Raw genomic sequence first — 12618 nt, 5'->3', positions numbered from 1 at the left:
AGAAATGAATATTCTTGGGTGCATGTATCCAATCTAAATTACATTATTATGGAGAATCAATTCAAAGGAAGAACACTCTTGTGTATTTTGGAGAGACGACGGTGTTTGGCAAATCAGTGCTCCATATTAATAGGGAAAAGAATGACTATTAACTAATTTGATGTTATTAATCATAAAAATTTGGGAGTTTTAGTCCACAAAAAAGACAAAACATATATCAAATCAAGATTTACTTTTGCTGATTTAAGTATGAATATGCATTACACTAAATTCACTGCTTATGTGTCTCAGCCCCCACAAAAAAGCAAAGGTTGGCTAGAAAAATGATCACTTTTTTATTTCTGCCGTGCCGCTGTTTGATTAGAGTGGTGGACAATTTGCATACTATAACAATTTTCCATGACTTTTTCTTTATCTACAGAGTATGATTAAATTTTTATTAAAAGTTTGATTATTGAATGATCATTAAAGGTTCTTTATTTTTAAGTGATAAGGATTTATTTGAGGAAAAGAACAAGACAAAGTCAAAGGAGAAGGCCAAACATAAAGATGCCCAGAAAAATATACTACTCCCATCTTTGTTTCTCTTTAATGACTATTCTTTGTTTTTGGTTGTCTCTTTTTTCTTTCTTTAATTTGAAAAATGCATCGGAAAGATACTGCTTTTTTCTTTCTTTTCCCTTTTTTTTTTTAAGTTGGAGTGTTTCTTTTTTCTGAAGGCTGATGTCTGAAATTGAATTTTCATTGCTGAAACATTTGGCTTTTTCACATTGTCACCTTTCTTTAATTGCCAGCTTTGGTTTCAAGACTATCTTAGGTACTTTTTTTTGCATATTACCAGTACCAATATTCCTCCTTTTACTATAATCATATTGAACTTTTCAAGGACCGAAGAATTAATTTCTAAAATCTTTCTGGCATTAAGGGTGGGCCTGTAATTGTATATGAGTAAAAGATAGAAGTGGAAATGCTTATGGTGACATTATAACCATGCACCTGTATTGAAGAGTTATATCACAATGCTTACGATTTTCTTCGTTTTGATTTATATGACACACATTCTTTATTAGTTTCTTCCAAAAAATAATAATATATTTATATATTTAAAATAATTTAACTTTAAACATTTCATGTTACCTTAATGAAAAAATTTCATAGCCACTTACATGTTATTGACACCATAATACTTTTGCCATTTAAACTTTTAATACCACAAATTTCAAAAGATATATTTTTTCCTTAAACCCTATGCTAAGTCAAACAACCTCATATAAATTGAAATGGAGGGAGTGTTACACTTCTTTTATTGTTTCATTGTTAATTAGCCCTTAATAATCCCGGAAAAACAGAGTGCATGGAATTTTCTTAAAAAAAAGAGAGAGGTTAAAGTAAGCAAGAGAATTGTAGAACTTATAGTAAGTAATAAATATAATGAATAAAATAACTCCATTACTAACTCCATTGGACCCCAAAAAAATGAACTTATTTTTGCTGGATCAACTTCTTGCTCTATATTGGGCGAAATTGTGAAAGGTAATAAATAAATAAAAAGTAAAACTAATGGTCAGCTATTAGAAATTTAAGATAGAATATATCCATATTAAAGTTCTTGCCTTTTCTTTACTCTAAGATAAGATAAGAAGATGAGAGCAAGAAATTAAAGGCCAATGTAGATTTCCGAAAAAAACAGGTTGCATAATAAGTAATGACAAATTAAACAATTTTCTATAAAAACAAGAAAGCTTGATTTGGTTGAAAATAAAAAAGCAGCTACTATTAGAATGGACTAGTCATTTGTATTTCCAACAGAGACAGAGGGTTGAATTGCTGATGTCTATACATAAAAAATGGACAATTTTTTTGACATAAGCGTGTGTGGTCTGATGATGCTATTTCATCTGTTGGAGCAGGTAAATTACAAGCAAAAATGTCCAATCTATTTCTGAAAAAGAGCTGACATTTCCTATTATGCTTTAGAATCCAACTCTGCTATCTGCAAATTCTGAAAAAAGTTAAAAAGAAAACAAAACTTCTTACATCCTGCACTATTAAATATTATGGTCCAAACATTAAATATCTTACCGAATACTACTATATAAATTTAAGACTTTTATAGCATGTACTGCTACTATCTTTACAGAAGTAATCATAACCATTTTTGTAGTCAAAGCACTGTCAATAATTTATCAAATTATCTTAGTCAAATTTCTCCATATTTTCACATGCCTAATCATCCGTATGAGCAGACCTACAACATTACTCATTCGACTTGAACTATATGTGTAAATAAAATAAGAAAACGTACTTATACTTCTTATCACAAAAGAATGGAGTGTAATAGACAGTCCGATACAGTAAGCTCCTGTTATGCGCAAGATCCGAGGAAGGGCCGGATCACAATGGACTATTGTACGCAATGATCTATTATATTGTAGTAGACTTAAAAATCTTGGTTTGACTTTTCATTAACATAACTAGAACAACACAAATGAGAAAAGAAAAGTTATTCTCATCACATTAGGTAAGGAGAGTCAATTAATACACAACCATATTCTAAAGTCAATAAGGTGAGAGCAAAATAGTCTTTTGGTATTTTCTTCACTTCTTTCTCTGTATAAAAGTTTGGCCATAACTGATGTAAGCCTGCTACTTTAGTAGTAGTATATACCTTTGATCTTTGAACCAAAACAGCAAAGCAAGAAAAAAGCCATAATACCCTTTGTTTCTCTTTCTCTTCAAACTAAATAAGAACCCTATTTCAGACCCCATCTCACCACAAAAACAGAAGCATGGGGACAGATAGAGAGGTAGCAGAAATGAGTTCAACACTAAAACTTCCTTTGTTTTCAGTAGAGTCATCAACAGAGGATTTAGGGATGCTAACTCCTCTTCACACTTTAGCTTCAATACCTTTTAAATGGGAAGAAGAACCTGGAAAACCTCGTCCATGCACTGATCTTATCCCTCTTCCAAACTCCATATGTTTAGAACCACCTCCTCGGCTTTACAATATGGAATTTTCCAAGACATCTTCTTCTCCTACAACTGTATTTGATGGACCTTATATTACCAGCAAACCTAAATTTTCTTCATTCAGGTTGTTGAGGAAGGACCGTCGTCATCGTCGACAAGGGTCTTTTGATAGTAGTACTAGTTCTGAAACAGGACAACTTAGTACTACACTACTTGTTCTTGGTAACAAGAAATCGGAAAGCAAAAGCTGGTGGCGCCGGCCGACTACTCATGTTAAACATAAAGGTTGTGATATTAATAGTGGTTTTGTGTTTCCATCTTCTATAGATTCAACAGATTGTGTTAGTCTCAATGAAGAATGCAGCAGTTCCAGTATAAAAATGGGAACACTTAGAAGAAGTAGCAGTTTCTCAGGTCACTCGCACGCTAAGACTCGCATCTGGGTAAGTGTATTTATATGCAGATTTCAATTTCATTAGTGAATTTCGCTATAACTACTGTTTTTCTTCTGTCCGTTTCATGCTAAATTGCTCTTTTTTTTGATTCGTCATTCGTACTCTGCCTTTAACCCCCTTGTAATTAACGTACTATGATCTCAATTAACTTAGGAACACTGAAAGAAAGATGTACTTGCTATATAGAGATAAGTTTCACGCGCTCTACGCTAGATCCTTTAAGAAGGTTGGCCGCCCCACCGGTGGCGGAGGCAGTATTTCAGTGGGGTTCAGAAAAGGAAAAAAGTTTAAAAAATTATAAGAGATTATGGCCGATGCAAATTAACTGAGCTATGCTTTTGCCCTGTACAGTATAATTTTCCGGCCAAGTGTTGTGCTCCTTAAATCCACTCTTGCGCCCCACCCTTAACTGTTTGTTCTTTGACTATAAAATTATTAATCAATATATTTTTAGTAAAATTCTTGTTACATAGTTTCCATTTTTTTTTAAACAAAGCTTGAAGAATGATGACTGAATTAAGTAACTAGAAATACCTTACAGTTCCATAGTAATGAGGAACTAATATGAACACAATGAACAGAGAACGTACAGAACTAGTGGGGTGATAGAGTAATGAGAAAGCTTAATTATTGAGGCAGGTGAGGTTGAAGAAGACGGCAGTGGGGCTAAAGAACATCTATTTAACTTCACTTTTTAGGGAATGGGGGTAGGTATTACACAAACCCACAAATAGCTGTAAGCAATTATGTATTTAAAAGCTAGATAGGGTTGAATGAGTAGGTAGATGCTGTCCCAACCCAAGTTATAGGGCGTCCATTGTCATCACAGTAAATGGGAAAGGGGCGAAGGATATGGGCTGTCTGATTGAAGCTGTTTTTGTTAAGGATTGGGAGATGTGTAGACTTTTCTCCTTAGCATATTTTCTTGCTCTGCTATCATTATCAGCATTTAAAATAATTTGCGTGATTCGTTGGCTTTCATTATTAAAAATACGTGCAGTGTCTTCTATTTTTCCATCAGCATTTGCTAAACTCAAGTATTGGTCTTGTTGAAATCTTACAGGCAGCTATATACGAGGGTTTCAAGCAGGTAATACCATGGAAGAGCAGAAAGTCGAAAAAAGAAGCGCTAATTGGCTAACTTTCAACAATAGCTGTTACGTTTATTAAATGAAGACTTGATGTATGCTTTCTCTAGTCATTTAAGTACTCCTGGTTAAATAAGCAGGAGATATAAAAACAAATGCACTGTGACTCTTGCCTGAATGTTGTATTCTACTATCTTTAGCCTTAAATTTCACCAGAACAAGTTGTAAATTTAGTATGAGATCATTTTCTGGATGCCATTGTCACTTGTGCTTGCAATGAAGTGAATATTTACAGTTCACATGGAGGACATACCAGTCAGAGCTACACATAAGTTACATCCAATTCGAGACATATAGCTAGTTTTAGAAGATGAAATGTTTCAATTAAAATTCCTCATAAACACCCCCAACCCCAACCCCACGCTACCCACCTAGGGTTAAAAAATTAAGTTTCCACCATTACAAATAGACCAGGTATCATAGAGACACAGATAGAGAAGCCTCCCTCTCCAGTGGCCACCTACAGAAAATTTGAGTTCCAATCTTTACAAATAAAGAATTAATAGTACATTATAGTGAGGAGATACTTCAAACAGTGAAGCCTTTCCCTTCAACAATGGTCACTTCAGTCATATACTAAGTTGCCAAACCAAAAGACGAAGGTGCTCAGATGGACCAAATCCTTGAGAGAAGACCAATCTAAAGCAATTCAAAAAGAGAAGATCAACTGACACAAATCAGAATTAAAAAGCTTCTCAGATGCATTTGATTAGGTTACAAGTGAAGTCTAATTCAGTATTTCAATCAATGTAGTACTGGCCATATCAAGTGTTTACAAATGAAGGAGAGCTCCCCCCCCCCCTTCTTGCACACACATTTAAAAGTTATAAACAAAATGAGGACCTTATTTCCATTTCCAATCAGGATGCAACAAAAGGGATGGAATAACACTACAAAGAGCTTGGTTGAAACTAAAACCTCACAAGTATCTTATCCTTACTTTTTACCAGTCATACCAGCAACCACCTGCACAAAGTAGCAAACTACATTATATGAAGAAGAGAATGAAAAGCAGCTGAAGATCTTCATAGGCGTACGACATAAATAACTTAAAAGCACTTTTATAGTATTTTGGTTCAGAAGCTTGTTTCGAGTCTTTGGAATGTTATACGCAGCCAATTTCTAAAGCTCAATTATATTAACCTTAGAGAGATATCTAGCAGCCAGCAGGACAAATTGAGACATGTTGGTTGATAGAAAAAGTAGAGGCTAAATCTCATAATTCACAACTCAAATCTTGACTTGACTTGGCACTTGTTACAAAAAGTCACCACTAAAGCTGCCATAGTGTGATGCTGTAACACACTCGTAGAATCTGAGTCAAAGCATGTCACCTAATGCAAAAGAGAATAAGTAAAAATGGACGTCGTTGATAAAATCCCATTTAGCATCCACAAGAGTGTGAACTAGCATAGCTCGTAAAGGGACCATTTATGTTTATCCAGAATAGATTACAACCTTTACGTATAAGCAAGAGGAAACAAACCAACAAACATATCTGATGAGGAAAATGACCAAAAAGAGGAAAAACACGTTTGCATAAACCAGAAGCAACATAAAACAAAGATAGTAAATTACTCACGTCGCTTAAAGCAGGTTGTGGGACTTGCTTGGATGATTCAAAAGAGTCCAGAATAGGCCTTACAACCGCGGGAAGGAAGAGACCTGAAATTGCAAGAAGTATAAGACAAACTGATTCACAATCAAAGAGAAAAAGTAGGTGGGAATGAAAGTCAAGAAGTGTCCAATCAAAACGCTATCCAAATTTTACTACTTCAGTAGGTAATAAAGTATATCATCATTTCCCGATGCATATGGATGCCGACTTCTTGAGTCAGTATTCGGATTCACCAAGTCATTAAGCAATGTAATTCTCTTGAGCGACTAACTCACACACATTTCTCTCGCAGAAGGCATCCCAGTAAGGCTAACCTAATGGCTTGTGCCATAAAGGATTCTACTCCACCAAGTGTTACTGAGAAAAGATAACAGACAACACCTACGACTGACAGCCAGTAGAGACCTCTCTGGAAGCACAGAAGGGACAAAACACAGAGTTGTAGATGAATTTTACTTGCATGATCAATGGCTAAACAGTTGCAGAGCTGGACTTCTCCAAATTCCTGCTACTGAGTCACTGGTTTTCAAACCCAGTGGATCAGATCAATATAGTGGTGTGTAGGCTCAAAGAAGATATTCCACATCCCCACTTATTGGAATCCCTCTATTTGATCAAATCATTATCAGAAAATGATCAACTTTTACAACCTTAAACTAAATATAATTAGAAGAATATAGATAAACACATGCAGAAGCTGAGGTTGATAACCAACTGCTCTCCCCACCATTCCCTTTCAGGACATGGAAAGGACTTCCTGATCTATACTTAGTATACTGTGGATTTCTCTGCTTCATTGCAGATGAATACATACATAATGCTAAAAGACACAAAATGTACGTTCTTCATTAGGTTTCACTCTGTCACCTCTGTCAAGATGAAGCCGGTAAACTAGTCCAAAATGCATACTAGGGTTAACTGCATTAATAGGCCTCATAAATAGTTTTTGCATTCAGGAACTACGTTGATCTAAGCACGAAAAGAAATAAGAGAACCAACACTCTCTACAGCCAGCTCCTAAATTCTGGATTCCCATCCGTTACTCACTCCTAAACAAAGAAGATATACGTACATCCATACATACATTGAGACATACGAATATATTGTATGCATGTGTGTGTGAACAGAATGCAAGAATAAGGAGTCATCATGGTAGCAGATTTCTTTTTGGGCAACAGATCAACTTGATGCAGGTTATCCTTTGGCACAAATCATACTTGCGAAAATATTTGGAGGTTATTCTTCTCAATTATATAAGTACTTATTTGGCGTAACCGGTAAAGTTGTTGTCATATGACCAGAAGGTCACGGGTTCGAGCCGTGGAAACAGCCTCTTGCAGAAATGCAGGGTAAGGCTGCGTACAATAGACCCTTGTGGTCCGGCCCTTTCCCGGACCCCGCGTGTAACACACCTCAAATTTATAAAAGTTTTAAGACACGCTAAATATAGAATTTAATTTTTTATAATCTTAAATTATACTTCTATTACGGATTTAAATCCTTGTGATTGATTTTGAATTACTTTTCTATTTATAAATAATTGGACATACAATTTGGTGGGGAAATATTAATAATTTTTAATATTACTAATTATTAAAAGTAGGAATAATTAAATACTAGTTTGTCAAAACAAAACAAAAAAAAAAAAAAAAAGCAAAAGAAGGGTCACGTGCAATAAAGCCCATAAAGGGTTCTTGGCAATTAACAGGCAAAACTGGTAAGCCTTAGGAAAATTTAAAACAAAGCGACATTCTGTCGCCCAACAAAAACAGAAGCGGCGTTAGCAAATACTTGCGCAGCAACGAAAATTCTAGGGTTCTTTCTAATTCTTGAACTCAGGTATATAAATTCCCTATTGTCAGTTATCCTATATTAGTAGTAGGTAAGAATTGAATAATTAATTCACTTCTTTCTCTATATCAACAATAAATTTTATATTTAGGTGTAGTACTTTAAAATTGATTAAAATGCACTGGTTGTTGTAGAATCGATTGTTTGACTGGTGTCGATTGGACTAGGGTCTACATATTGGCTAAAGGAGTTTTGAGGTGAGTTGATATAACCCTTTACTAAGGTGGTTTAACTCACAAAAGCACGCACACAAGGTGTTTGATGAATTGCATAAAAGAGTTAATATATACTTAATTGGAGTAGTAAGTACCCATTAGCTTAGATTTATTTTCTAGCTAAAGTTTAGATGATTATTTGGGATATATGTGCATAAATTTCAGATTTTTATGTTATTCTTTATACTTAATTGGAGTAGTAAGTACCCATTAGCTTAGAATTATTTTCTAGCTAAAGTTTAGATGATTATTTGGATATATGTGCATAAATTTCAGATATTTATGTTATTCTTTATACTTAATTGGAGTAGTAAGTACCCATTAGCTTAGAATTATTTTCTAGCTAAAGTTTAGATGATTATTTGGATATATGTGCATAAATTTCAGATTTTTATGTTATTCATATATGCCATTTTCATGTTAAAAATTTATGAAGGATCAAGAACCTTTATAAATACTTTTGAATGTTTATTTCATTCTTATGTCACGCCTTACATTTAAGGATACCAGTATGAGTATGTATAAAAGATTTAGACTTGAAAAGTCACAAGAAGAAGTTTTAGAAAGAAAAGATTTTTGGGAGTATCCTTTATTCTGAGAAGGGGTCATCGTCCAGGCCGAGGGTCCTGACCAAGGCGTTGACTTCCTGAAACTACTTGTGCCAAATTAGGGAGCACACGAGCCGAGGGTCTCGTTGCTGAGAAATTACTTAGCCATGCTAAGGTATGATACATGAGCGCTGAGAACCATGAAGCGAGTGGCACCTCGTGGATTGGGCCTATTCGATCAGGTTGGGATCGAACCCGTGCCGATCACACGGTGACTGAGACATAATTAAGTCAGGATAGTTGGAACTCCCAAAGTGTAAAGTGAAGCATTTTTTTTTTTGAAAGAAAAAGAAAAGAAATTCTTTTAAAATATTCATAAACTGCTATTATGCAATTATTTAGAATTATTCTTATAAGCTTTATGTTTTACATGCATTTATAACCTTTGCTCACAATATATATGTTATTAAAGTTTCGCCCCCTGTTGTTGAGACTCACTGAGTACCAGGGTTATTAAAAGCGCTCGCTTCTCGCTTTAAGCAACGAAGCGAGGCGAGGCGCACGGGGTACGCTTTTCTGGAAAGAAAGCGACTCACATTAGAAAAGCGCACGCTTTTCTCGCTTAAGCGAGAAGCGACGCTTTATGAAAAGCGATAAAAAGCTCGCTTAAGCGAGCAGAAGGCTGAAGCTAGGGCTTTTTTAAAAATTTTGGGCAAATAAACATACGCTCCAAAGGCATTTGTTACCAAAACATACGCTGGTCTTCTTCTCCAGCCCAGCGAACTCCAGCGACACTGCGACATACCACTGCTGCTCCAAAACAGGTAAGTTTCTTCTTCTTCTTCTTCTGTTTTTCTGTTCTTCTGTTCTTCTTCTTCTTCTGTTCTTCTTCTTCTAGTCTTCTTCTTTAGTTCTTCTGTTCTTCTTCTTAATGATCTGTTTTCTGTCTTCTTCTGTTATTCTTCTTCTCTTTTGTTTTTCTTTCAATTTTTTTTCTCCATATTAAGCGCTCATATTTTGCCCTAAATGACTTCTTTTTGTTCTGTTATTAAAAGTGTTCTTTATGCTCTGTTTTCTTCTGTTATGCTCTCTTTATGCTCTGTTTCTGTTATTAAAAGTGTTGTTTATGCTCTGTTTTCTGTTTAGGGCAGTTAATTAATTGTTTTTTTTTTTTGGTTGTTGATTGTAGTAAATTTAATTTGATTATTCAATGGCATCAAGCCAAAAATTTAATAGCCATTTATATGTTATTTTTAATGAGTTCTTAGCCATTTATCTATGCCTATTTTTTTTTATGTGTTAAATTGCGCTTCACAGCAAAAAAGCGCGTGCTTCGCTTCGCGCTTCTCGCTTCTGTGAAGCGAGGCCTCGTCGCTTTTTTGCGCTTAACGCTTTCCAAAACACTGCTGAGTACAATGGATGGTACTGACGTTCTCTTTTGGGAACCTACGTTGGTCTGCGGTACAACGTAGGAACCGAATTTGCAGGCGAGCAGGCTACGAGTTAGGACTTCCTTCTCTTCCAGTGCTATTGGTGAGCTCCGCTTTTGTTCGTGGGGTATTCCTTAGAGTCGTCTTTATTTATTTATTTCCTTGTTACTTAGAGAACTGGCCAGGAAATCTCATGTCCTGAACAGTGCGTCAGTTTATCAGTAGAGGCTTCATAGACATAGTCGTTGGGTTAAGATTCAGATGTTTTGATAATAACTTAGCAGTATTTCATTGGTTACTATGAATAAAGTTTTGGAGTTGATTTATTTAAATATTTAAATTAAACAAAAGTATTTGGTTAGAGTATTGCCTTGTTGCATATAAAGTTTGGAGTTATAATAGATTTGATAAGCAGAGATGGTTCGCTCGGTCATGTTTAGTGATCGAGTGCCGGTCCCGGCTTGTTCAGAAAATGGGTCGTGACTCTGCGCATAGCGGGAGCTTAGTGCACCGGGCTGCCCTTTTTTATTCCCTACTACCAAAATAAGAGTGACGCCAAACCTTTTATAGTCTTTCAATTATAGTTAAATTGAGAGGCAAATCATCTTCCACTACTAGTTCTAACTGACCCATTGCTAACAAAAACCTACAGCTCAACTGATAAATAAACATATTCACTTACCAACGACGACTTGATACTTGGAGCTCAAAAAATGAGGAGCAGCCTAAAAAGTGTCTCAGAGTCATATCCTAGTATGCCTACTTAATCACAAGACTTTTTTTTTTACAGCGAAGAAACTCCCAAGGACAAGTGACACGTGGTTCGAAACTCCACGGATAACGGGCTCGCCCCTCTAACCTTCTCCACTTAAAATACCAAACTTTTCTATGCAACATGGAGTTTACCTCGAAAATACGAGTAACAATTAGATTTGATTTGTGGTTTTAAAGATATGTGATTTAGTTCAATACCTATTAGTAATCAAGAAGTATAACGTATAAATGAAAGAAATGAGTAAATCAAACCGGTGTTACTAGGCAGTATCGACCTCGAGATGGATTAAGAACAATAAAGAAAGAAAAATATAGCTAAGGACAGTTCTGATGAATAATGAGCGAGAAAGTAAGAGAGTATATTCTTTGCCAATGATTAGATGATGTTTACAAATGATTGGGGTCCCCTTTATATAATAGGGGAACCCTAAATAAGGTACATTTCCATTTACAGTATAGAATCTTATTGGGACAGCTGTCTAACCGCCTAGTACGGATTCGTACAAATCTGTTCCGGGATTTACGCCACGATCTTAGGAACGTGGCAGGAATCTTGCGCATTCTGTTACAAATCCATAACGGCATTATTTTGGGGTTGAGCATACTCGGCTTCGATAGTCATCGTGCTTCGATCCTCGGGCATTTTGCTCTGTCTTCGAACTCGAGCCTGGTCCATCGAGCTCGAACTCGACCTCGCATGAACTCGGGATTAAGACGGCCCCTCGAGCCGGGAAATCGGGCATACCTGATTTCGACCGTATACACATGGTTTGAACCCGTGACGCACGACTAATCTACACATAATCCACCACGCACTTACCACTAGACCAAAACCCTGGGGCAAAACCTGTGTTCTTGTCTTGATAAAGATGGGAAGGTACATAATCCGATTAATCACAATTTTCTACTCCTCTGAAAATGTTAAGAGATCCTCTACCTACCGACACTAATAACTACCTTAAAGGTCCACTATTTATGTTATGAAGAGCTACTTTTTCCCGTGGTTGCAGGGATTATAACCTATGAAGAGCTACCTGGAGCCTCACTTGAATTAAAGAAAAACAGTTTATTGCCCAAATGAAAAATGACAATACCCAAAGTGAGGATTACTGAATCAAAAATCAAATAAATTTACAGGAGTTAGTAATCACTAGTATTTTTCATCCACTAAATTAAAATCCTAGATTCAACGATAGCGTCTACGAAGGGGTAAGTAGAGTATTTACCAAAGCCAGCGATGAGACAAGAAGCAGCGACGACCGGTTCCTGTACCACGAACATTCTCAACTTCGCCATTACCGCCATCTTCTTTTCTTCTTCTTCCCGTAGATTTTCCGATCACCAGAAAAGTCTCAAAATGTTGGCTGCTGTGTTAACAACTGCGAGTTCAGTGGGTCGGTTATTTTGAGGCGACCCGGCCTATAATGTTGATGCTTGGCCCATGTACTTGTCCAACGTTTATTTCAAAGTTATTTTCATGTTATTCTAAGAGCCCGTTTGGACATAAAAAAAAATTCCTTTTTCCAAAAAAAATTCACTTTTTTTTTAAATCAGCGTTTGTTCATAAAATTTTTAATTTTCACTTGAAGATGCATTTTGGAAATTT

The 12618-nt window shown here is 35.8% G+C and overlaps 2 protein-coding genes across 2 annotated transcripts; one reads left to right on the top strand and one right to left on the bottom strand.

Moving 5' to 3' along the window:
- On the top strand, positions 2570–4815 carry LOC109227604 (uncharacterized protein At4g00950-like). The gene is made up of 2 exons (XM_019392805.1): positions 2570–3416; positions 4492–4815. Exons 1-2 carry the CDS (start codon positions 2790–2792, stop codon positions 4567–4569), a joined length of 705 nt encoding a protein of 234 aa, XP_019248350.1. The 5' UTR covers positions 2570–2789; the 3' UTR covers positions 4570–4815.
- On the bottom strand, positions 5230–12432 carry LOC109227610. Its single transcript, XM_019392810.1, has 3 exons — positions 12239–12432; positions 6159–6241; positions 5230–5542 (listed from the first exon to the last, which is right to left on the bottom strand). The coding sequence occupies exons 1-3, from the start codon at positions 12315–12317 to the stop codon at positions 5513–5515; spliced, it is 192 nt and encodes a 63-aa protein (XP_019248355.1). The 5' UTR covers positions 12318–12432; the 3' UTR covers positions 5230–5512.

This window comes from Nicotiana attenuata, chromosome 1 (genome assembly GCF_001879085.1).
Source record: "Nicotiana attenuata strain UT chromosome 1, NIATTr2, whole genome shotgun sequence".
In the NCBI taxonomy this organism is placed as follows: Eukaryota; Viridiplantae; Streptophyta; class Magnoliopsida; order Solanales; family Solanaceae; genus Nicotiana; species Nicotiana attenuata.
Note: the sequence above shows the minus strand (reverse complement) of the source record. Positions and strands in the feature narration are given on the sequence as shown.